Source organism: Sminthopsis crassicaudata, chromosome 1 (genome assembly GCF_048593235.1).
Source record: "Sminthopsis crassicaudata isolate SCR6 chromosome 1, ASM4859323v1, whole genome shotgun sequence".
NCBI lineage: Eukaryota > Metazoa > Chordata > Mammalia > Dasyuromorphia > Dasyuridae > Sminthopsis > Sminthopsis crassicaudata.
Genome location: NC_133617.1, coordinates 395,308,523 through 395,336,187, shown reverse-complemented (window position 1 = coordinate 395,336,187; position 27,665 = coordinate 395,308,523). Strand labels below are relative to the sequence as shown.

General features: G+C 32.8%; 1 protein-coding gene and 1 pseudogene across 2 annotated transcripts in view; both read right to left on the bottom strand.

The window, feature by feature from the left end:
• The window catches only part of AXIN1 (axin 1), a 146,654-nt gene that overhangs the window by 39,620 nt on the left and 79,369 nt on the right, over window positions 1-27,665 (bottom strand). For both annotated transcript variants that reach the window (XM_074279820.1, XM_074279819.1), the window contains exon 3: window positions 12,490-12,630. In XM_074279820.1, coding sequence (XP_074135921.1) covers window positions 12,490-12,630 — 141 coding nt within the window. The remainder of the gene's footprint in view (window positions 1-12,489; window positions 12,631-27,665) is intronic.
• LOC141552223 (guided entry of tail-anchored proteins factor CAMLG pseudogene) lies at window positions 71-5,696 on the bottom strand (annotated as a pseudogene).

The following is a 27,665-nucleotide window of genomic DNA, read 5'->3' as shown; positions in this document are numbered from 1 at the left end:
TCCCTCAGCAAAAAAAAAAAAAAAAAAAGAAGAAGAAATAAGTGAAAAAAAAATTTTTTTTTTGGTCCACACTATAATATACAAATGGATAGAGAAACTATAGAGCTCACTCAATAGGATATACTTATCTTGGCCAAATCTGCAAATGGAAAATGAATTGGGTTTAGAAGAAATCAACATCAGAAAGATAGTATGGGTTAAATAGCTTTTGAGAAATTATAAGGTTTTAAAAATGACTCCACCAATGTCCTTGAAATGAAGGCCTCAATTTTTAATCTGAGGATACTGTATGGCTTTAAGTCTCCAAAGTAATAAAATTCCAAATCTTCCAAAAAACTATTAATTGATCTAGAAAGCATTAGGAATTATGTTATGAAAATGACTGACTAGAATGTTCATACCTTTTATCTGGGGATAGAACTATTAAACATATGTTACAGGGACCCAGAAAATGTAAAGAATGGTTCCATATATAAACTATAGCATTTTTTTTTTGCAGTAAGAAAGAAGGGGAAACAAAGTATGTGCAATTTGAATGGGGAAATGGCTTATGAAATTATAGTACATAAATATTACAGCACAGAACAAGAAATAAGCAAAATGAAGAATACAATGAGACTTAGGAAGATTTGTATGAAATGATGATGTTAAAGGAAACAAGGCAAGCAATAGGCATAATGACCATCACAAAGTAAAAAATTTTAAACAAGGGATCCTGAATACTGTGAAATTTTAATGCTCAAATTCTGTCTCAAGAAGATGTAAGAATAAATCTTTGTTATTTACAGATGTGAAGGCTATGCATATAGGGAAAGGCAAACTATACCCACTGTACCTTAAGCCCCTTTTTGTACTATTTGAAAACTAAAAATTTGAAAACTTTACTAATAAGCATAAAAACTATTCTTAGTTTGTGGGCCATAGGGGGGAAAAAAAAAGCAAAAAGCAGTGGTCAGATGCCCATTTCTGTGGTAATATAAGAAAAAGACTGTCAGACTTGACTGAAGTGTAGATTAGATTTGTTTTACTGTAATATTGCTATTCTTTAATATAAAAGGTTACTCTGAAGGAAAGGAGGAAGAATATATTGGGAAATTAGGTCTATAAAAACAAAATCTATCAATAAAGATTTTTAAATGATAAAACATTTAAGGGGCAATAGAGAAGCATGTATTGGGCATGAGATGGCTGTAATACATTAAAAACAAGGAATTATGAGGAAGAAACAGAATAAAGGATGTCATCAAAGAACTGTGTGTGTGTCACAAACACACACACAACACATACACACACATATTCTTGCAATCAAAAAAAAAAAAAAAAAAAAAGGAGGGTAACTTTTCTCCACCTTCTATCCCTACTCCCTGCCCTTAGATACACTGAATGAACTCCTTGTGACAAACTTCCAGGACAATGACATTGATAAGAAGTGCAGTGGATGAAGACCAGTGGATAAATTTTAATTGTTATCATTGGAAGGAATATCACATCTATCTAAGAGTAATCAAGGCCAAGGATAAACATTAATCAGACTATATGGGTACAAAAATGATTAATTTTCTCTATTGAGTCACCTTCAGCACCCTTTTCAACACAAGTTTATTAAACGTCTCTGTGTAAAGTATGCTGTTGAGAGATAGCGTCTAAGGATTTTATAAAGTAGGAACAGAGGTTAAGATATATATATGTAATACAAGTCTGAAATATGAAAAATATGTTAAAAAGAAATCAGATGATATTACTAGGCATATATCCCAAGGAAGTCAGTGACAAAACAAAAGTTTCCATTTATATCCAAATATTTATAGCAGCACTTTTGTGGTAGCACAGAACTGGAACCAAAGTAGACAATTGTCCACTGACTGGATTCTCTAGGCTTTGTCTATGTGTCTTAAATTGCCTTTCACACTAGCATACCCTTTAGTCCATCAAGGTAACTTTCTCACATTGGTGAAGTCCTCCTAAAGCCTCCATTTGGGAGGGAGGCCTTAGGCTAGCCATCCTTTCATTCTTTCATTCTTTCATCCTTCTCCCAGCTCTGCATCTGATCTCATGCTTTGTATAAGATATATCTTCCCTCCTCCTGTATTTTTAGTTCCTTTTTATGCATGGTCTTCCCCCATTAGAATGTTAGCTCCCTACAGGCAAGGACTCTCTTTTTCCTTATCTTTTGCACTTCAAAAAATACTCCTTGACTTTTATATTGAGGAAGGAATGGCTGAACATATTGTGGCACATGAATGTTATGGAATATCATGTGCTATAAGAAATTATTCTTACAACCTAGTGAAGAAATAATATTCTTTTTTAAAAATTCATGTATATGAGGGACTCATTTATGTATTTATTTTTTATTATAGCTTTTTATTGATAAAACATATGCATGGGTGATTTTTCAACATTTACCCTTGCAAAAACTTCTGTTCTAACTTTTCCCCTCTTTCTCTCTCCTCCCTCCCCTAGATGGCAGGCAGTCCCAATACATTTTAAATATGTTAAAGTGTATGTTAAATACAATATATGAATATATATTTATACAGTTGTCTTGCTACACAAGAAAAATTGGATTTAGAAAGAAGGTAAAAATAATCTGGGAAAAAACCAAAAATGTAAGCAAACAATAACAGAAAGAGTGTAAATGCTATGTTGTGGTACACACTCATTTCTCAGTGTGCTTTCGCTGGGTATAGCTGGTTCTGTTCATTACTAATCAAATGGAACTGATTTGGATCCTCTCATTGTTGAAGATAGCCATTTCCATCAGAACTGATCATCATATAGTATTGTTGTTGAAGTATATAATGATCTCCTGGTCCTGCTCATTTCACTTAGCATCAGTTCATCTAAGTCTCTCCAGTCCTCTCTGAAATCATCCTGCTGATCATTTCTTACAGAACAATAATGTTCCATAACATTCATGTACCACAATTTATTTAGCCATTCTCCAATTGATGGGCATCCATTCAATTTCCAGTTCCTAGCCACTATGAAGAGGGCTGCCAGAAACATTTTTGCACATACAGGTTCCTTTCTCTTCTTTAATATCTCTATGGGATATAAGCTCAGTAGGGATTCATTTATTTTAAGAGAAGGAAAAACAAAATATCAGAAACAGTTCTTAGAGATGGCTAAAACAACGTTTAACAGTTTTGCAAAGAGCACAAAGACTTTAGTCATGATGATATGGGCCAAAAAAAAAAAAAAAATATGAGTACAACCTGAGGGGAATGTAGGCAAGGGTAACAGATACACCTTCTAATTGAGTAAAACGAATAAATGAATAGCATTTTTACTCTATTTTTCATTTCAGGACTACTATGACCGATCCTACTATTCCGTTCATAATCCAGTGGTTTTACATCTCCTATCAAGTAATAATATTATAAAAGTAAAAACTGGCTTCTTTCCCTTAGACTAGTAAAGAACAGAAAAGTAGCTTTAATAAGATATTCTTTTGGGTTCTATAGACTTCATGGAATTTCAGAGTTCCCCAAAACAAGCAGTTCATGGCATAAGATTAAGGTGAAAAAATACATTAAAAAGTCTGAAAACATCTTCCATTTTGCTATAGATATCCATGGAATGAATGATTACTTTCTCAGGAAAATCTCAGCTAAAGTAACAGACAATAAAAAGTACAATAATAGTACTATTGTCTTCACTTTCTTTTCACTCTTTGGGAAATACTTACATAATCCCACAAATGCAAGTTTCAAAATAAGACTTGGATCAAATATGGACGAATATTTGCATTCAAAAACCTGAACTCCAAGGATAAAAAGAGCACATCCCACCAATCTGAAAATTTGAAAAGCATAAAATTCTTCCCCTGTACTTCCACTCTCTTGACTAGATTTCTCACTAATCAATTGTTTTCCTAACTTCATTGCTTCATCAAATATTCAAAGATACTGTTCTAAGTGGGAGTTTCTCTGGCTAGTGTCAGTTATAAGATGCCCTTTTTTTTGATGATGGAGTTCAAGGTTACCATCAAGTAGATTGATTAAAGAATCTTTTTAAACTACCAAATGGATTCCTTTGATTTCTGTGGTCCCACTCTGGTGGTCCATGATGAGTTACCTAACACCACTTGATATGAAAGTAAAGGAACAGGGAGGGAGTTCAGCTTATCAGTGTCACACTGCTTTGATTCTGTGTTCACTTCTTCTGTGGTGCTCTTGCTCCCGTGGAAACCTATGATCTGTTTGACTCGCTGCTCCAAGCTCACCAGCAGCTTCTTTCACTTCATCTCCAGCTGGTGCTAGGAAGCAGACAGAATCCCACTCTGAGGGCCTGGGGGTCCAGCCCCGCTATCTCTGGTAGTAACAATCAACAGCCATACAAATTTTTTGTAAGAATGAAGAGAAATATAGAAAAACTAACATGAACTGATGTAAAGTGAAATAGGTAGAATCAAGAAAATAATATATAACTATAACATAAACCAAAAGTACAACCACAAAACAACTGAACGTGAATGATATAAAATTATAAAGAACAAATATGTCCACAAAAAAGAGATATAAGATCTGTTTTCTGGCTCCTTTGCAAAGGCCTGGATTCACACTGTGGAATACCACTTATATTTCAGATTATTTTAATGTATTTATTAATCTTGTTGATCTCTTCCTGCCCCCCTTAAAATTCTTTGGCCTAATAATGAATGTCTATCAAAGACAGAGAGGTTTATGGGTTTCACATCCAGGCAATGTAAAAAGAAAAGATATTGATAAAAATCTATCAGACAAAAGAAAAAAGAAATCATGAAAGATGTGTAGAAATGAGATCATTTAGAGAAGATCCAATTCAGTTCCAATTGATCAATGATGGACATAATCAGGTATACCCAGAGAAAGAACACTTGGAATTGAATGTAAACTACTTGCATTTTAATTTTTCTTCCCAGGTTATTTTTACCTTCTGAATCTGATTTTTTTTGTGCAACAAGAGAACTGTACGGATCTGTACACATATATTTTATTTAAGATATATTTTAACATGTATGAAACTGCCTGCCATCTAGGAGAGGGGATGGAGGGAGGGAAGGGAAAAGTTGGAACAGAAGTGAGTGCAAGGAACAATGTTGAAAAATTACCAATGCATATGTTCTATCAATAAAAAGCTATAAAAAAAAAAAGAAAAGAAAATATAAAAAAATGACAAATTAAAAAAAAATGAAGTCATTTAAATGGGCTGGACATTAAAGAGATTTTGAAAACTAAAGCATAAATTTAAATAGAAAATTAATACAGGAAACCAAATGATATCATAAGATGGAATTTTGATATTGTATACAAAACTCATCTAAATTCCATTGAAAATTTTCTAACAGAAATTCCTACTAATGAAGTTTTTCTTTTTGTGAAACATATAAGGTAATTTAATCTGCACAACTATACACAAAACTGTCGATGAAGCAATGCCAGTATTTAAGAAGCAACATTTAGAGAATATGGTGAAAGGATTTCACACTGCCAATGAAAGGCTTACCAAAACTGGCTATATCACATTTTAAAAAATAAACAGATTGATAAATAAGATGCATAAGCCCAATACAGGGCCTTCTCAGAATTAATACAATCTGAAAATTGTTTCTAAAACTATTTAAAGAATAAAAGAACACTATATTTGAAATGCTGTTTAAATCAGTTACTAAATCATCACTGCACAATGCTTACAGTGTCATTCAGGTGCATTTTGTCTTTCTAGAGAAATTCTGCCAGTATTTATTTTTTTCAATATGCAATTTTTCTTTCCAAGGCAGAGGTCAGGGACAGTGGATGGTGGAGTGGTGGGAAGAAGCTCTGTCTATAGACAATTTCAAATGGTTAGAGCTTTAAATATAAGAGCAAAATTGCATTTCTAGGAAAAGATATGGTTAATAACAAGAGATTAATAAAACACTGTAGGAATACCTACCTGGTAAAAAAGAATAAGCCTTATAAGATTCTGAATAATAATGACAAAAAGAATGTCATTTATATGGTGCCTTAAGGTCTGAAGGATATTTCTCCTAGTGATAGAATATAAGCAAAATAAATCTCCATGTATTAACTCAAAGGGGTAGACTGAACAAGTTATCAAAAAGTGGTAGAAACAGAAATAGCAGTGAAGACCAACTAGCTTGAATGTCTTCTTCAGTAACTTACTAGCTTTGTGACTGATCCTGAAGGTGCTTATAACCCTGAATCACATGTTTTTTAATCTATAAAATTAGGACAAAATATGAATTACAAACCTCACAGGGTATTGTAAAAAACAAAACAAAACAAAACAAAAAAAAAAAACCACTTTGCAAAGCATGAATTTTGAACTGTTATTAATTATTAAAAAGTCATTAGAATAATAGAAAGCTTGGAGGATTTGGGGGCAAATAGACTTCCAGGATTAGAATCAGGAAGATCCAAGTTCAAACCTATCCTCTGACAAGGACTAGCTGTGGGACTCTGGGCAAGTCCCTTTATTCTGTTTGCCTCAGTTTCCTTGATTTGTAAAATAAACTGAAGAAGGAATTGGCAACTCCAGTATTTTTGCCAAGAATACCCAAAATGAGGTCATGAAGAGTTGGACATGACTGAAAAATGACTGAACCGAGGACATCTTTGGCTACTAAGGTAATATTATTTCTTGCCAAAAGTTGTTATTTAAAATAAAAAATTAATGCAATATAAAAGCACAACAATAATTCCTACTGAATGTATGATAACAATGGTCAATGAAATGGAATTTAAATTTTTAAATTTTTACAATTTTCAAGAATTATTTCATTTATTAGAGTTATCAAATAAAAATGCAGTTTCTAACATATACAGGCTGGAAGTGAACCAAAAGAGGCAATTTGTATATTTGGGCCAATTGGATATTTATTGGAAAAGTAGCTTTCATTGGCAGCTAGGGTGCTGCTATTCTTTCTTTCTTTTTTAAAATAATACATTCTCTGTACCTTCAGTCTGGGTGGAAAGAGCAGACTTTTATTCAGAGCACAGTAGTAAAAGACTGATAATGGCCTCTAATCTATTCAGCTTCAAAACACATGTTCAGCCCTGCTGAGCTCCCTTTGATGTGACTTTAACTAGATTCCCTAGTGCCACCTCTGAACTTGGAACATTCCTTCATTCAAAGCTCAATGCCAATTCAACCAGAGAAAGCAAACTCAAAGATAAGCACTTTAATTTTATCCCCACTAAACTGGGGGCAGGAAAGAAGAAATGAAACTAATGTAACACAAAGTTCTTCAAACTTTTTAAGTAACTTTCTTTTAGTTATCTTTAATAACAACAAATCTGAAAAAGTTGGAAACATGTTCACTGAAAACTCCACTGAATAATTTGATGTCCTTCAGATGCTATCTTTTAGCTTCCTTTCTTTTTCACTTAAGTTCTTATGCAATAAGAAAAAATTAAGAAGATACCAGGGAATAGTTAATACTACAATATTTCACAGTTTACAAAACATTTTCCTCAAAATCCTATGAAATATGTAGTGTGTTATTTAAACCAGTGGTGTTAAATTTTTGTCCACAGGCTCACAACAAATAAAATAATAGAGCTAGGACTTGAAACCAAGTCTTTGGAACTGCAAGCAAATATTTATTATTATTATTATTATTACAAAATATTGCTTCTCAATAATGATATAATGGTGTTCTGAATACAGACTGCATTCCTTAAGTATGTGGTATATTATGTATATAATGAAAAGTAGCTATTCACTCCTACTCTATTTTGGAAATGAGTCTATTCAAACCCAAGAATTTAAACAGATTTTTAGAAGTTAAGAAAGAAGTTAATATAGATGGTTAACTCTACCTTATCTTCTCTTTGCTGCCATACCTTTTCCAGTTATCCTACCTCTCTCTCTCTCATTCTTTTCCTAGGATAGCTTAGCTAATTTGGTTACCAAACTTGGAAAACAACTACTCTGAGGCATCCACTACCAAGACTACTTTTTTAGCTTTGTGACATTTAAAAATGAACTCTGTGAAACCCAATTCTGCAATTGCAAGCAGAAATTCTGGGATCAACTATTTCTATCTTTAAGTAGGAAATGGATTTCAAATCAAGGAGCAAAGTGCATACTCCTACCAGTGGTAAAATTATTCCTATGATCTCTTCCTACCACTTAACCCAAATATTTTCACTAGGGATGAAAGCCACTCTTGCATTAAAACTTTTCAGTGAAACCAATAAGAGACCAGAATAAGAATGGGTATGCAAGACAGTCATTTCAAGTTTGCAATGCCAATAGGAGTATTTGGCTGAGATTCTTCTAGTGTATGTGTGTATGTAGGGATTAATGAGGAAATTGTTGTTATTGCTTTTGGTGTTCATAGGAAGATCAGTAAGGGTAAAGCTGTGTCTGATGATATTAAAATAACAATTATTGTCTGTGTTCAGATTTTATGTGATCCAAATTGGATGGAAGGTAGGAGGGTTCCAGTGTGGTTTTCCATTTGGGTAGATAGTCTATGTCAGTGGTCCTTAAACTTTTTAAGGAGGGGGCCAGTTCACTGTCCCTCAGACTGTGGGAGGGCCGGACTAAAAACAAAACCTCACTCTGTTTCCGCCCCTCAGCCCATTTGCCATAACCCGGCGGGCTGCATAAACATCCTCAGCAGGCTGCATCTGGCCTGCGGGTCATAGTTTGAGAACCCCTGGACTATGTGATCCTCATTAATATTCTGGTGAGACAGATTATAAAAGTAATAACTATTTAAATATAAATCTAGAGAGGCATAACCAAAGTTATACAGCTTACTAATTGTTTTTTCTATTCCTATACTATACTGACATAGATAAAATGAAGAAATGTTAGAGAGGGCAAAAATTACTCCTAAATGACCTTTAATATTTGCAATAAATAAAATTATTTGAATGCAGAGAGAAAAAAAACCCAGTCACTCTTGATCATCACTTGGAGATAAGCTTCTACATTTTTCATATACTTCTTATAAATATACCAAAAATTAAACCTCAGAGCCCCAGAAAATAAAGAGATTCTAGATCCGTGGTCCTCAAACTTTTTAAATAGGGGGCCAGTTCCCTGTCTCTCAGACTGTTGGAGGACTGGACTATAGTAAAAACAAAACTTCACACTCTGTCTCCGCCCCTCAGCCCATTTGCCATAACCCGGTGGCCGCATAAACGTCCTAAGCAGGCCTCATCTGGCCCATGCACCGTAGTTTGAGAACCCCTGTTCTAGATAGAAGTAAAAATGTTTCTTACTGAGAATTGGGATAAATTTGCTTTCTATCACTTCAGTACAAATAGTATTAAAGTGATGATGAGAGCTTTACACATATTATCTCACTGGATCCTCCCAACAAACTTGGAAGGTAGGTGCTATTGTTATTTCTGTTGGACAGTTGAAGAAACTGAGGCAACAGAGTTTAAGAAATTTCCCTAAAGTTACACAGCTTATAAGTGTTTGAGGTTGGATTTAAGTTTTACTGTTTCCAGATGCAGTATTCTATCCACTGCACTGACAGATGAATTAGAAGATGATTAAAATAATCCGCTGAAGAACAGAACATTCTTCTAATACATGGTCCAATGAATAAGCTAACTAGTAAATGACACAAACCCTTTTATTACTTTTTAGTGTATTTATATATGATTTCATGGATATTGCACTCCTAACAATGAAGGCTAAAATTTTTCTATACCTTTTCATTCAGAGAAATTATTGTTCATGTTTCCCCACCAATATTCCATGAAAGATGTGTCCAGAGGACTAACAGAAGGGGGGGGGGGGGGAAGAAGGAAGGAAGAGAGGGAGGGAAGAATCTTTGGAGTTCCCTTCAACATAGCCTTCAAATTGACTATATGTTGTTCACTTTCTTGTTAGAAGACTAAATAATTTACATTTCTTAACTATTTAATGCCACTTCTTGAAGCTCTTTCAGCTAACTTGTAGGTTAATTCTTCTATGGTTATGGTGTTATCATGATTACTATCATATAGTATTAGCAAAACATCGATGTTATAAAGACAGATTTGTGGCAGTGAAAAACTTGAAATATTGAAAGCCCTGAATAATTTCTCACATTTAAGTCAGTCCAATCTCTTCATCTTTTGTTCAATTATGGGCTCAACTGATTTTTCATTAGAAATATATCAATAAATATCATGAAATGATACTGACCTAAAAATCATTGTAAGATTCATTTTGTGAAACAGTTCTACTTCTATAGAAACTATCAATCTTCTATAAGGAAATTAGTTATTAACCTCAATTAAGAATTGAAGCTGAAACTTTTTAATAGCATTATCAACATTAACTCTCTTGAAGAGACATTAAACAGGTTAGCCTCAGCAGAATGCTGGACTAGTTTATTTGACAGGTCTGTAAAAGAGGGAGGAGGAAAAAATGTCCTTTTGCTTTAAATATTCCAATCATTTCCACATAGTTAAAAAGAAAAATTGAGCTAACAAAGTTGTAGCAAAGTAGAAGGAACTCTACACTGGGAATCAGAAGAACTGGATCTTAAATATTAAATCTGATGTTAGTTAGCAATGTGATCTAGAGAAGTCACTTCCCCTTGTCTGGGATTCAATTTCCTTGTCAGTGAAATAAGTAGATTGGACTAGTTTATCTTGTTCTTAAAAAAATCAATTATTCTAACAACTATCTATATGAATCTGTCTATTATTTATCAAATCATACTCCCCTTTCTTTCCCTCAACAAAGATTTTGATGTATTATTTTACTTGGATTCTGTGATTCTGATGTATCAGTATTTATCTGGCATTTGCCTTTTAATAATATAAAATAAAATCCAGGCATTTTAAGGAATTGGCATCTGAACTTGGGATAAAACAACAACAAAATATTTGGTCCTCTTTTTAAAAAGTTTGAACTTTGTAACTAAAACCCAGACTGTCATTCTATATCTGTGCTTATTATTAAGTAGAAGAGAAAATACTCTGGGATTCTGGAGCTGGAAATATTATCTATTGCTAGCTCCTGCATTTACTCAGAGAAGAAGTTGGCTGTTTTTTCTAGTCTGCATTTAAAAAGCCACCATGAATATGTCTTAAAAAAAAAAAAAAGTATTTTCTTCCTTTGAGCCAAATCATAATAAAAGTTATGTGGTCAAATGAGCAAAGAATGCCCTTTCCCTTTAGCAACCCCTATTCTACTGGCTTGATCTTTTTTTAGCTACTGCTGAAAATAAGATGATCAAAGCAACAGAACCATACAAAGCAGCTGAAGGGGGGAGGGGGACAAGAGCATGGAAAAATGGAGAAAGCGATAGCATTTAGCATGGAATAGGGATAGTAAAAAGAAACAAATGATGGAAAGTTTAAAACGGGTAGAAACCACTTAGGACTAATGTTTTCAAATAACTTAATAAAGATTCTTAAATAAACTTAGTCACCAAGTTTTTTATGTTTATTATACACATGATTACACATATACAAATTTCATTGAGGAAACCATGTTTGGAAAGACAATGTGAAAAGAATAGTCTGACTGGATGGAATAGCCATATTCCCTTTAAGACTCATGGCCAAATACTGTGCCCAATTAATGAAACTGATCTTTAACTTTAATGAGAAGTAAAGATATAGCATACTTCTCTTGAATATGAGTAAATTTTTTTTACACTTCACATTTATATAGTTCATTAAGATTTGTAAAACACCCTACAAATATGCTCTTAATTCATCCTTATGACAATTTTGGGAGTTGGTATTATTACGCCCATTTTACAGAGCAAGAAATAGAGGTAGACAGTTTAAAAGTCTTGCCCAATGTCACTTGGCCGGGAAGGGCTGGCACCTTCCTGACTCCACTCTAGTGCCCAACCTGCTATGCCATGTCATGCCCTTGGCATTTTTAGACCTGCATGCAATCTCTGATCTTGGAAGAAATCTGTTGTGGGATCCCAGTAATGTAGGAATTTCAGGAAACAATTTTATCTTTTTTTGAATGTTACTATTTATTAAAATGTTTCCTTTCTATAGAGTGTTAAGAGGTTCATCAAGAAGACTTTTATTACCAAATAAATTTCCTTCAAAATAAAGGAAATTTAGAGTACAGGATAAGTTGGTAAAGCAATCTGATCAGTAGGAGGGAGTCTGATTTAGGTTAATTCTTTAGGTAACTATTTAGTTTTGTATTTAGTAGACTGGGACCCTTTAGACTTATGTTCTGAAATGTCAGTAATTTCTAATAAAATGTAAGGACTTATCTTGAAACTTCATAGTGAACAACAAATGTTGAAAATACACTATCGTGTAGTTACTAGATCAAAGTGTAGCTAAAAAAGGCTCATATAATGGGAAATATCAAATGAATGAATTTAAATCTGACTCTCCATTAATCAAATGGAAGATGTTCACACACACACATATGACATCAATATAAAAATATGGTAAAAAAATAACTGAGTAAATAAATTGAGTCATGCAAAAGGGAGCCATGCAGTACTTTAATAAGAATTTTGATGATGTCTCATTTACAAAAGAAATTAAAATGACTTACACACTGCTATCAGTGAGGGACATTGTGTCGGCATCACTGGACATACTCTGCTGTTCACTATCATTAGCACTGGTGGCTGGTGCAAGGGCATAACCAGAATTGACATAGTAAGGGTTGACAGGTTCCCTCCACGAACCATGCCTGTAAAAGAAAAATTTCAAATTTAATCATTCTACCTTTGAGAACTTTCTAAGAATCACAACTGCTATAATAGTACTTCCAGTAATTAATAAGCAAAATTTCATTCAGATATTGGTAGTTTCACAAATGACCAAGAAAGCAAGCTATGAAAATATCAAAGGTAAGAGAATGGTAGGTATCATATACACAAAAAAAAAATCTTATTGATATCTTTTAGGATTTTTTAAAAAAACCATCACCAGAATAAGAGCGAAGATAAATGATGATATGCATTAATAGGAAGAACTCTTGAGATCACAAATCCATGTGAGGATTATTTAATAAAGAAGTGCCACTGTTATCTCCATCTTATAAATGACGAAACAGATTTAAAAACGTTAAGTGACTTGCCCTTTATCACACAAGTAATAAATGTCAGAATCACAGAATTGCAGAAATTTGGAGAGGGAAGGTCTGGACCTCAGTGCCTACCTAAACAAACTCACACACAAAAGGAAACTCAACAATAACATACTCAATAAGTAGTTCACTAAACTCTTTAGACAAAGACTTCTCCAAGAAGAGGGAACTCACCAAGGCAGTCAAGCCCAATCCACTTCTGGACAGTTCTAATTGTTAGGAAGTTCTTCCTGACATCACCTTGATATATGCCTCTTTGGGACTTCTACCCATTTTCCTGGGGTTTTTAAAATTATTTTTTGTTTTATTTTTAATATATGGAATGAAACCAGCATTTCTGTAATAAAGTAGAATTTTTTAAAAAGATGCTTGCATATGAAATTGCAAATCTATTATGTACAATTTGCTATTTCTTTTAAATATATAATAAGGCTATCATTTAACCTTAAAAAAAATAAACCTATCACCAGAATTTCTCTCAGAATCCTTTTACCTTATCATCCCATATATAAATGTTATGTATGCATGATATTTTTAATACAAAGATGCATACAAATTGATTGAAAATATTCTGTACTCAATTATTTACTACCTTTTGCCAAGGAATAGGTAAAGGTATCCTCTTGTATCTTTCTTTGTTTGTTCCTTGTAATTTTGCAATATTCAATTTTGATTTTTTTGTATTTTTTCCATTTACACTGCTATAGTAATTATGTATATATTTTTTGGTTCTGTAACACATCCTGTAAATCTTTTCATGTTTACTTGCACTTATTTATTACAATACAGTAGTATTCCATTACATTAATATATTGCAATTAGTTTAGCCATTTATCAATTGATGGGAATCTAAATATTGTTTCTAATTTACAAAAAGAACTATAAATATTTTGATAGGTAAGAGGACTTTCTTTTTATTAATGACTTCCTTGAGGTATAACCCAGTAGTAGAGTCTTCTCCTATTCTAGATGTACTGATTTTATTTGTACAAAAGATTTTCAGTTTCATGTAATCAAAATTAGCTTATTTTACCTTTTCTAATCAATCATCTATATCTCTTGTTTGATTAAGAATCCATTTTTTATTTTCAGTTGTAAAAGGCAGATGGTCTGCTTCTTTTTATTTTTTTAAATGGTGTGATCTTTAATGTTAAAGTCATATACCCTATTTCAATTTTATTATACAATATGTAAATTTAAGCCTAATTTTTGTCAGAATTTTTTCAGTTTTCTTTTAATAGGGAGTTCTTCTCTATGCAATCTGTGTTTGGAGTTTATTAAATCTGAGGTTAAGTTTCATTATTTCTAATTTTTCCCTCTTCTATTCTATTCTACTAATCAAACCAATTAAATTAAAAACCAATACAATAATGATGGTAGCAATATAGTTTGAGATGTTTCTTTATTTGTCCCTTATTTCTCTTGAGATTTCAGATCTGATCCTCAAGTTAATTCTGTTATTATTCTTGTCAAGTTCTATAGAGTATTCCTTTGAAAGCCTGACTGATATAGCACTAAAATCTTTTACCTTTGGTGGCATTTTCATTTTTGTTATATTGGCATTATTGTTCCAGCTATAAGATTTGAATTGTTCTTTATTTTCTTAAAATGTACTTTGCAACTGAATCTATAGACATTTTATATGTCTCAACATTTTAAAAATATATATATTTTAGGCATCTTGTAGTTATTTTGAGATTGCCCTTTTAACTACTGCTTTTTGGACTTTGTTAGCAACATAAATTGCCTCATTTATCTTCTGCAAATGTTTTAGGATTTTAAAAATAAACCATTATGTCATAAGCAAATAGGAATAATTTTATCTCCTTTTTGTTCATTTTTATGTCTTTAATTTCATTAGCCTTAATGTTAAACCTAGCATTTCTAGAACTATACCAAAGAAGAGGAGAGAGAAAAGGCATTCTACTTTATTACAGAAATGCTGGTTTCATATTTATTGGGAAAATTTCTAGTACATCCTCACTGCATATAATGATTGCTTTTGGCTTTAAATAGTTTTTGTTACATTAAAAAGTTCCCTCTATGTCTACATTTTGTAATATATTGAGCATTGTGTTACCCTTAATCAAAATTTTTTTGTACCTGTGGAAATAATCATGTGGTTCTGGATATTTCTGTTCTTAATATGATTTACAAAAATATTTTTAATTGCAAAGTACTAGAATGAAAGGGGGTTTCCCATTGATTACGAAATGGTTGAATACACTGTGACATATGATATGTGGTATATAATTGTAGCACAATTATTAAGCCATAATTACAGAATATGAAACAGGTATTGAATGAGATATATTTTCAGTTGGAGACAATTAATCTGCTGTTTTTAATTATACTTAATTTATTACAAGAGAAGCCTCTATGGGGGAACAAGAGGCATTGGAAAATGACAGTGATGTGATTTTAAACAATAAACAAAACTTTGAGATACAAATATGAAGCCATTTAAGCAATACTATATAGTTAAGATAACTTTTTAAAGGTATGGAATATTTCTGTGTTGTAGGAAACAATGAATATGACATATATAGCCAAGTATAGAAGACTCAAATGAACTGAAATAATTGAGAAAATCTACAATTATTACAATTATAAACATGGAAAGATACACCACAAGTCAAACTAAAGAATCTTATCAGTCCAAAAGAAAAGATATAAGGCACTTCATCCAATTCTTTGCATAGAAGGAGAGTAAAAGTATATAACAAATTGTATATAATATCAGACTTTTTTGATATTTGTTATTTTTTTCCCTTTTTAATTTTTGTTATAGATAATTCTCTGAGAGAGAGCAGATATACAGGGAAATTCTGGTGATGTCAAGGCAAAAATTATCAATAAAAATTTATTTTTAAAATATTATAGTTATTTATATATGAACTCAGTTTATAGCACACACCATTTCTATAGTTTTACTTCTAAGACAGAATGTTACAATGTACAATACTGCTGTTGCCATAAGCAGTATCTATGCCATCAGGAAATTTAAGTCCCACATTTGTCACTACTACTTAGTTGTATCTTGGACAAATCACTGAATTTCTCTGAGATTCCAGTTTTCCCTTCTAAAAAATGATAAGGTTAGCCCAGCTAATTGTTAAAATCTTATAGTATTCTTTAATCTGAACATTCAATTAAATTCAATAAATATTTATTATGGGTTTACTATTTGAAGGTATTGTTCTGGGAGAACAAAGATGAAAAATTATCAAACAAAAATCTTACATTTATGCACATAGATGGTGAATGGTATGCATACTTTCTCAAAAAGCATATTAGAAGGTAACGAGACAAAAATTTTGAAATAACTATTATATTATTATTTCTTATTAAAGCACCATTCAATACTTCATACTCATTTATTATACATTTATTTGCTACATAATATGACATAGTAGAGATTTCACAGCTCTCAGAATTGGAAGGTTTCTCAGAAGCCATCTTGCCCACATTTAAGTAAGAATTCCTCCAGAACATTCCAAGAAGTGTTTGAAAACTATTTGTGAAAGGGGCTTTAATACCTCCAAAGACAATCCATTTTACTTTTGGTTACCTCTGATTATCAGAAAACTTTATTCTTCTATTAAGCTGAAATCTACTTTTCTGCAACTTCTGCATATTCCTCCTTGTTTTGTTCTCTAGGACCAAACAAAATAATCCTTGTGCAAAGATTTTCCAAATATCTGAAAGAGACCTATTATGATGTATACAGTCATGTCTTCCCCTTCCCCCCACCAAGTTTGAATTCTGTAAAGTCAGGAAAACATGTGTTAATTATTTCTCTGTCTCACTATGTAGTAGCGTATTATTCTGCAAGGTAGGTGACTAATAAATGGTTGATGAATGAATAAGTCTAACCTTAAAATTCTATAATGTTCATGTTCAAATGATAAAATTTAAGCTTAATTTTAAAAAAGAAATATTAAAACCAAAAGAGGAGGAAATTATTGTTCAAAACAAAATCCACAGAACAAAAACTCCATCTAAGAATAATGTTCATTTCTTCAGGGCTAACGATTTCAATAATGCATTATCTAGTTTTCATCTTATTCATCAGGATAGTTTAAACTGAACTACTCCCCAAGTAACAAAAAATTCAATAAAATAGAGTCAAGTTTAATGACACTATACACGTTTTAAATTTTTTCCAGTTCCTGTTTGCTTAATTTTTATATTCCCTTCAAAGGTTTCTATATGATATACATGAGATCAAGAAATGAAGTTTCAATTTATAGCAAAATTCAATATGAAAAGAATTCTAATCTGTATGCAAGTTTAAACACTTCTAAGAGTGAGGAACTGCAGAATATGTGATAAGAGGAAAGAGACTGATATAGCTGAAAATAGGCTATCCTATAATTTCTCTATAATCTTTTTAATTCTTCTTAAACTGAATGGGTAGGCATACTGTTTCAGAGACCAAAAGTTTTAATGTCTTATAGTCTGGAATAATATATTTACTATAGCAACTATAAACAATACCAGCATTCATAGAGTGACATAAGCAATTAGATGTGATTTCAATGAACAGTTCTCCTCCAAGAACATGCCAGTCAGTTAACTCTCAGAAAGCTTCTATCTATGAAATATTTGACACGTAATAGCCTGTATTGCTCTTCTAAGAGGCAGAGCTTTAATATTGCATGAAATACCAGAAAATAACTCATCAAAATAACAACTAACATTTCTAAAGTATTTCATAACTTACAAAGTATTTTCTTCACAAACTGGTCAAGTTGGCCATGTAAATACTATATCTTATTTCTACTTTATAGAAGCAAAACCAAGAGTTTTTGTTAACTGAATTGCTAAGAATACAAGATATATTTAACTTCAGAACTGGACCTAAATGTTATTCTTCTACCCTGTTTCTTCTAAACTCCAAATCAAACATAGGTAATGGGCCCTTTTTGTAGTATAGCCATTATATCTTTATTCATATTCTACTCAGACATAATCTCAAACAGAAGTACTTTACATCTGAAGATCTCTCCTATAAAATAGTAAGCCATGACCCAAGTTCTAGTGCACCTGTTGTTGGACATAAAATGGCTCATACTCAATCTTACCACTCTACCAGTGAAGACATCCTTTTCCCTTCTAAGACAGCTGTTATATTCATCCACTGACTTAAGACGGAATTTTGCAAGCAAGTTCTCTTTATATGTCATCTCTATTTTCTGACAGACTGCTGATACATACACACTTTCATTCTGAAACATTGCACTATAATTGGGGGGAAGGAAAAAAAGGTCGAAAATGGTGATGCAGTTTTTTTTCCATAAGAATACAATGACATTCGCACTTCAAAAAGTCTTATTTACAATATCAAGCCTTTCTTTTAGGTTAAGCTTTAATATCATTAAAATGTAGATCTGGATGACAGGTAGTTTTTGAATTGAACCTTCTGAACATTTCGGGATGAAAATGTAAACTGTGCACAGAATAATAATTTCCCTTTACTATTTTGTGGCAATGAATTTAATGAAGAGCAAACACAATGATGAAACCTGTACAATATAATTCAAATATATGCACAAGCAGAAAAACAAAACACTTAAAATTGATCTTCATTTATTAAAAAAAAAAACAGGAAGAAAAGTTGATAGTATTAATGTGTATCACATTAATGTGTACTACAACAACAACAATATGATAACGTGTAATAAAAATGTTAGAACTTCACGGTAATATTGCTTCTGGGATCTAGACCAAATATCATGATTTCTAAATGTTTATGCTAGGTAGTATTCTTTGGAATAGAATTGCATCTGTATTCCAATGGAAAATGCAGATGATTACACAGTGTAATGGCAAAAAAAACTTTATTGGATTCTGAAGGCTTAAATTCACCTCCTGGCTTTCTAACTGTTTTAGAGTTGTATGATCTCAGGCAAGTCATTTTGCCTCTCTGTGCCTCAGCTTCCTGACCATCAATAAAGTCCCTTTTAGTTTATACATACAAGTTACATGCTTATGAAATGTGCTGTCACATTTTCCTTTTACTGATATGTGGTTCAGTTATCTTATGTTGCCACGCTCTGTGGTATTAAATGCTAATAGAACAAGTGACTCATAAATCTGAAGTACTCTGGGGGAAAAAAGCCTGGTAGAAAACCAGCCATATTTAGGGACTATGTTATCCTAAGAAGTACCAGGCTATGCTGAATATGGTACCATAATAATTGTTAAACATGACATTTATCAATTTTGAAAAAAAAAAAACTCACTGTTTTGTTAATGATGATTTGTCAAGATTATCATTTTAAAAAATCATCTGTTAAAATTCTGTTTAACTATTTTCCTAATACTTAAATTTAATTTAATTTAAATTTAAATACTTAAAAGTAGGGAAGGTTCTTTCCATGGAGCCTTCTCTAATTCTCCACATCTTTCCAGCTATTATTTAACCTCCAGCTTCTTAAATTGTAACCTGCAATCCCAAATAGGGTCTCATAATTGATTGTAGGGGAATCACAAAATTATGATTTGTTATTAGTACATGTTTGGGTTGTACACCTATTTTATATACTTATATACCCAGGGTCATATAAAAATTTCTGGAGTGAAAAGGGATCACAAGTGGAAAAATTTTAAGGAGCCCTGAGTTAGTTCAGATTCTAGTAATTAACAAACATTTGTTTTAGGAACAATTCAACTTATATATAAATGTTAAAGTCCAAATTTAGGATAATACCAAAATTACTGAAATAATCTTAACATTATACAAAAATGCTTATCTAATATTAAATCTGGAAGAACCAATTTATAGTATTGTATTCACTAAACTACTACCATTAAACTAAAAATTAGAAGTATTTAATGTGGCAATGATACTAGTATGTCCGACCCCCCTGTTTTAGGAAGATTTAATGTTAATGATTTAGTGATTATTATGATAAAATGATTCATGTGGGAAGGTAAACAATATGACACAGACAATTTATGTACAATAATGCAAAACATATTTCCATATCAGCCAAATTGCAAAAGAAATCACATACACAAAAGAACTTAAGAAAAATAAAGAAAATTTTAAAAGTACGCTTCAATATTCATTCAAATTCCATCAGTTCTTTCTCTGGAGGTAGATAGCATTTTTCATAAGCCCTTTGGCATTATTGTGGATCAACTTTACAGCTCAGAATAGCTAAGTCATTCACAGTTGATCATCATACAATATTGTTATTTTGTACAATGTTGTTCTGGTCCTGCATATTTCACTTTGTATTAGTTCTTGTTAGTCTTCCCACATTATTCTGAAAGCAATCTGCTCATCATTTCTTATAGCAAAATAGTATTCTATCATGATCATATTCTACAACTTGTTCTGCCATTACCAATTGATAGGTATCCCTTTAATTTCTAATTTCTTTGTTACCACAAAGAATTCTGTAAATGTTTTTGAACATATAGGTTCTTTTCTTTAAAAAAATCTCTTTGGGATACAGACTCAATGGTATTACCTGGTCAAAGTATATGCATGGTATCATGCCCCATTTGAGTACAGTTTGGATATTAATAGATAACCGATGTAAAAATTTCCCCCACAATCCACAGCTTCTTTTCAAATTTTAGCTGAACTAAAATAGTTTGTGCAAAAGCTTTTCAGCCCCACATAATCAAAATGAATACTGCTTTATCTTTTGTGATGTGGTTAAACATTTTCCCTCAGCCACATCTATGATATATAACACAGTGACTACAACAATACAAATGGAAAGAAAAAAATTTAACTGAATGCTGCGTAATTACAATGATCACCAAGAAGACATATGAAAATGCACTTCTCTCCTTTTTTTTGAAGAGGTCAGGGAATACAGGCATGGAACAATGCAATATTGTCAGACTTAGTGGCTGTTGTGGCAAGTTTTTTTGAGTCCTCTCCTCCTTTGTTTTCTTCTTTTTTATAAGAATAGCTAAAAAAAAAATTGCTTTTTAGGGAGTGAAGAGAGGGAGAGATATAAAAGAAAATAAAGTCAATTACAAAAATCAATTATGTCAATAGAAAATGTTAAATAAGATGAAATTAAAAAAACAACAACAATGCTATCTTCTGATAATTAATCTTCCTGAATCCAATCTATCTCTTTTCAGTCCTTCTTATACACTGATATCCAAGTAATCTTCCTAATATAACACTATGATCACCTTCAAAAATTTTCATTGGTGGGGCAGCTAGGTGGCGCAGTGGATAGAGCACCAGCCCTGAATCCAGGAGGACCCGAGTTCAAATGTGGTCTCAGACACTTAACACCTCCTAGCTGAATGACTCTGGGCAAGTCACTTAACCCCAGGCTCAGGGAAAAAACATTTTTTTTTTTTCATTGGTTCCACAGTGCCTATCAAAAAGTATATAACTTCCTGCCTGGGGCATTCATGCCTTTGCAACCTAATTTCAGATAATTCATTTTATGTTCCAAACTACTCTACTCTTTAGCCTCTTTTCTAGCCCTTGTCTCTTATCTCCATAGTTAGGTTTATACTTTCACCCATGCCTGGAATTGAAATTTCCTCAACTCCATTTTCAGAATACCCCACCTGTTAAAGATCCTTCCTTCTTCAAAAGCTCATACCATCTGGCAAGAAACTAGAAATTGAGTGGATGCCTGTCAAATGGGGAATGGATAAATAAGTTATGGTGTATGAATCCAATGAAATATTGTTCTGAAAGAAATGAATTATGTGTGGTTCACAGGGAACCAGTAGGAGTTTCCGGGCCTTTGTTTGTTTGTTTTATTTTATTTCATTTTTTAAATTTAACACCGCCATAATAGTCACCTTCCCTGTTTTTTGTTTGTTTAAAAAGACTCAAAATACAGGTCTAAGACAGGGACTGACAAAGATTCTATTAATTTTTGTTGAAACTTTAACAGGAAAAACTTACTGGAAAATACAGAATCAAAGAATAACAGTATTATCTACTAAAGATTATAAACTCCTTTAGGGGAGAACCTGACTGTAATCAAAATTCATAGAGATATTACTTTTAAATACATAAAAAATGTATGTTGAATAGGTATATCTTCAATAACTATATAAAATACACTCTGACCAACTGTACTTTCTCTGCATGTTAAAAATCATTATCTATAAACTTTATTAGAACTTTAATGCTCAATATATTATTTCTTAAACAATAGTGCTCGAATCTTACAGGTTCACAAGCATGTAAAATAATTTTATATTCCAAATAGTTAATATCTGCTTCAAAACTAAGTGGCAGCATAAAGTGGAAGATAATACTCTGATAATATTTCCATAAGAATTGTGATTAACTATTATTATTCAAGTGTGTTCTTTCAACTCTGGTAGGCAAAGAATAAACACTTTGGCATTTACACTACATGATTAAATTTAATTGTAATCATTCAGTTCCTATTGGCAAAAGGCCTAGTGGCAGGTTGCCACAAAGGCCCAAGATTCACTTTAACCATAAGGAGTATATAGTTTCAGATCAGACCTTTAAAAAAAAACCTTCCTTACCCCTTTCAAAATTTATACACAATTAAAATTTTACCTTTGGTTACCTGAGAACTATAGAATAACACATTATTAGAATTGGAAGAAACCTTAGTGTTTATCTAGTCTAAGAAAGAGAGGCCAGGGAAGTTAAAACAATGAAAGCACACAATGAAAGAAAGATACAACCGGGATAGGAACTCTGAATTTCAGCAGCTTTATCCAGTTCTCTTTCAAGTATTCCATACATTAATTAAAAGAGTTATTTCTTGCTCTTTTCCCCTGAACCTTTCCAAACGTAAAATGGATGATGTGGAGCAAGAATGGAGAACCTTTTTTCTGCCAGGGATCATTTGGATATTTATGACATCATTTGCAGGCCATACAAAAATATCAACTTATAGAACTCAAGCACTGGGAAGTTCTATCAGATCTTCAGCTCATAGTCACCTAAGGCTGATTTTGTAAATTATTTGGAAGTTCCCCACCTCAGACTTAAGAGCCTGGAAATGCAGTCTGGAAAAATTATCACCCTGAGCTGATAATGGAACTCCCCCCCCCTAGTAAAATGGAGGAAATAAGGGCAATTATACTGTCATGAGTATTAAATGAGATAAAGTACTATGCAAACTTTCAAGTGAAATATATAAATACCAGCTATTGAATAAATATATGGTGATTTTTAAAGCAGATGACAGGGATATTTTGGAAATATGCACTATATATTAGTATTATGGTGAATCTAGTAATGACAAAAGCAAAGTATAGTTTATTTCACAAACTCTTAAGAGTTGGAAAGAACCTCAAAGTTCATCTAGTAGGGTCTTTGTATGAAAGGATTAGGTTTACTCTGGTTAGTACCAGAGAGTAAAACCAGGTCACTTTCATTAGCAACTTTTTAAAATTAGATACAATATTACAAAAATTAAACACTTATGTGTAAGCCCCAGTGTTAAAATAGCCCAGATTCATATAGCACTTTAAAGCTACAAAGTACCCCAGCATAAATTGCCTCACTTTTTTTCCCCCTCTAGGTCCTGTTTGGACATTTTTTCCCCTTAGTTTACTACATTGTATTTATGTGTGTATGCATATACATGAACACATATTTACACAATACATTCAAATACACATACACATATCTGTTCATGCCTTTCCTATCTATTTTATTTTCATCAGCAAATATATTCTTTTCTCTCTTCATCTTACATGTCTGTTTCCTTAACTTCCTCTCTACCTCAGGTTTAGAGAGTCTTTATTTTCATGTGTATGCTTAAGTCATTCAATACTCAATTTAAAATTTAGTATATCTAAAACCAATCACATTTAAGTTACCTAGACTCCTATATACCAAACAAAAGTTGGCAGATACAATCTCAGATATTTAATAGACAGGAGTTTTCTTCATAAAGGCATTAACTTTTCCTGGCTTACCAACTGACTTGTTCAGTGGACTTGAAAGGTTGATAAGAGAATGTGAAGGTGGGCTGGCTCAACTTTTAAAAAGGAAAAATTGTTCACATTAAGCATTACAAGAATTGTTTCAATTTTTTATTAAATGTTTGAAGGATGAAATCTATGTGAAGCTTTCATCTTATGCTGAAATTGTTTTGATGGAACAAAAACAATCACTTAATGTTAAATCACCTTATCTCACCAAGTCATCTGACAAACTGGATTAAATTGTCATCTTTATAAAATGTTTGCTTTTGGTTTTTTTTTTTGTTTTGTTTTGTTTTTTGCTTAGGCAATTGGGGTTAAGTGACTTGCCAAGGGTAATACAGCTAGAAAGTGTTAAATGTCTAAGATGAGAATTGAAGTCAGGGCCTTCTGACTTCAAGGCTGGTGCTCTATCCACTGTAACACTTAGCTGCCCCAAAATGTTTGCTTTTAAAGAAAGCTTTATAGACCATTGTAGAATTCCATGGAATTTTCTCTCTATTTTTAAACAGGTAAACATAAAGTCCTCAAGTACCTAGAAAGATTCAAAAATCTAGTAATCACTATGAATACTTCTGCATCCTCGCAGGATATAAATACAAGATAGGATTTATAGATTTATTAGTGTAGTCTAGTGAGTTTGAGAACATCTTGCATGCCATGGCATCATTTTCCTGATGCTGTGGTCCTCTTGGAGAATGAAGGGCAAACAACAACTTCTGTAAGTAGAGCTGCCCTACTTTGGGCCCAATTGGAACTAATCAGTTGGGAAATTCCTTCTTTTCCTTTCTTCTTTCCTTCCTCCCTCATTTCTTCCCTCTATCCACATAAAGTATCATACTCTTACCTGCAAGTGCTCTTAAAATCCCCCCCCCCCTGGGGTTAAGTGACTTGCCCCGGGTCACACAGTTAAGAAGTGTTAAGTGTCTGAGACCATATTTGAACTCAGGTCCTCCTGAATTCAGGGCTGGTGCTCTATCCACTGCGCCATCTAGCTGCCCCCAAATTTTTTTGATTGCTGAATTCTCATCAAGATATCTTGGGGTTTACTGTATATATTTCTTCCTTAAGGACAGAGCCTTAAACTCAAACCACTTAGACTTTCATCGATTGGCCAACAGGTTCTAGGTCAAACCCCAACTGGTCATTGTTTGAGTCCTGATTCAAAAGTGAATGTAAATAAGCAATCATTTCTGTTTGGGCCAGAAACTTGGAGAGTTTTCCCATCCCAAATTTATTTTAAAAAAATTTTTTTTGGACTAGGTGAAAGAAGACCATTCTTTGCCTCACTTGCTACCTAGCCTTAATCTCTGAATTGGTGTGGCTTCAGTCAAACTGAGGCCAGCTGATTCTCCAATTGATAAATGGTCAAAGGATACGAACAGACAATTTTCAGATGATGAAATTGAAACTATTTCCATTCATATGAAAGAGTGTTCCAAATCACTATTGATCAGAGAAATGCAAATTAAGACAACTCTGAGATACCACTACACACCTGTCAGATTGGCTAAGATGACAGGAAAAAATGATGAATGTTGGAGGGGCTGTGGGAAAATTGGGACACTGATGCATTATTGGTGGAGTTGTGAAAGAATCCGGCCATTCTGGAGAGCAATCTGGAATTATGCCCAAAAAGTTATCAAACTGTTCATACCCTTTGATCCAGCAGTGCTTCTACTGGGCTTATATCCCAAAGAGATATTAAAGAAAGGAAAAGGACCCACATGTACAAAAATGTTTGTGGCAGCCCTTTTTGTAGTAGCTAGAAACTGGAAATTTAATGGATATCCATCAATTGGAGAATAAACTGTGATATATGAATGTTATGGAATATTATTGTTCTGTAAGAAATGACCAGCAGGATGAAATCCGAGAGGCTTGGAGAGACTTACATGAACTGATGCTGAGTGAAATGAGCAGAACTAAGAGATCTTTGTACACTTCAACAACAATACTGTATGAGGATGTATTCTGATGGAAGTGGATATCTTCAACATAGAGAAGATCTAATTCAGTTCCAATTGATCAATGATGGACAGAAACAGCTATACCCAGAGAAGAACACTAGGAACTGAGTATAAACTGTTTGCATTTTTTGGTTTTCTTCCCAGGTTATTTTTACCTTCTGAATCCAATTCTTCCTTTGCAACAACAACAACAAAAAACAAACAAACAAAAAATTCGGTTCTGCATACATATATTGTATCTAGGATATACTGTAACATATTTAATATGTATGGGAATGCCTGCCATCTAGGGGAAGGGATGGAGGGAAGGAGGGGAAAATTCGGAACAGAAGGGAGTGCAAGGGGTATTATAGCTATGCACATGTACTGTCAAAAAATATAATTATAAAATTAATAATTAAAAAAAAAAGATTAAAAAAAAAAAAAAAGACTGAGGCCTGCTGAAGACATTAGCTTAAAACAGGCAACTGTCTCCTATTGCATGAGGGATGTCTTCAGTTGTCCTGATCTATTATCTGGCCATTGGACCCAGATGGCTTTGAAGAAGAAAGTGAGGCAGTTGACCTTGAATAGCCTCCCTCACTTAAATCCAATTCACTTGGCATCATCTTCTTTATGCTATGGTCCTCTCTGAGAGGTAACAAGTGGTAATATTGGGTTTTATTTCATCATCACTGGTTACTGTCAGAGCATGATCTCTTAATTCTTCAATACTTTGGTTTCCTTATTCACAGGCCTGCCATAATTATACCCAGCACAATTGAGATTTTCTTAGGATTAATAAAATTATGCCAATAGAATGACTGGAGCTTTGTAAATAGGACCCTTTTTAATAGCAAAATTAGATAAGCTAAAAACCTATAATCTTTTCTTATTGAGAATGAGTGTTCAATGGATTGATTAAATGCTGAAAGACCTTGAGAAACTCCAGGGATATAACTATAGAACTTAATCTAGGTTTCTTTAGAACTCAGATCAATCAGAAGGAAAATGTTCCTCTAACACTTTTATTTTTTTTTATTTTTTTATTTTTTGGTATTGGTTCTGGTTTCAAAGAAAAGACAAGAATCTATTTATTCATTACAACTAACATTTCTTCACTCCAAGTTGTAAAGGCTTCTTCTCTGGGACTCATGATGGGATGAGCCTAGAAAATACATTATATAAACAATTTTCCTCTATATATTATATTGAGATTATCTTGTGTGTTGTGGAGTAATAGGTCATGTAAAATGAGTAAGGTAGGGTATTTGAGGAGTTATCAATATTTTGTGGACATCTCCTAATTAGAGGGCAGAAGTTGGGGGATGGAGAAAGATTGTAATTCAGGTACTGAATTCTTCTAGGAAAGAAGAATCCCGAAAGTCATAGACAACAACTACCTATCAAAATTTTTAATGATTACTATGTGGGGCCAGGGTAGAATGTGTCTGACTGTGGCTAATCAGTCTGAGACAAGCTTGGAAGACTATTACAAATTGATACAAATAGTTCATATGAACATTTGGAGTGAGGATATCTCTAAATTTGCATATTTCATACTTCTTTTGAGAATTCTGCTTTGCTCATAGAGCACATCACCTTCTTTGGATGTGGCACACCATGATGGATGGTGGTCCTATGCTAGTGTCTCGCATGTCTCACAATCAATTCCAAAATTCTTCAAAGAGACCTTGATATTGCTTCTTCTGACCTCCATTGGGTGGTAGATAAGGATTGAATAAATGTCAAGAGAGGAAAGGTTAT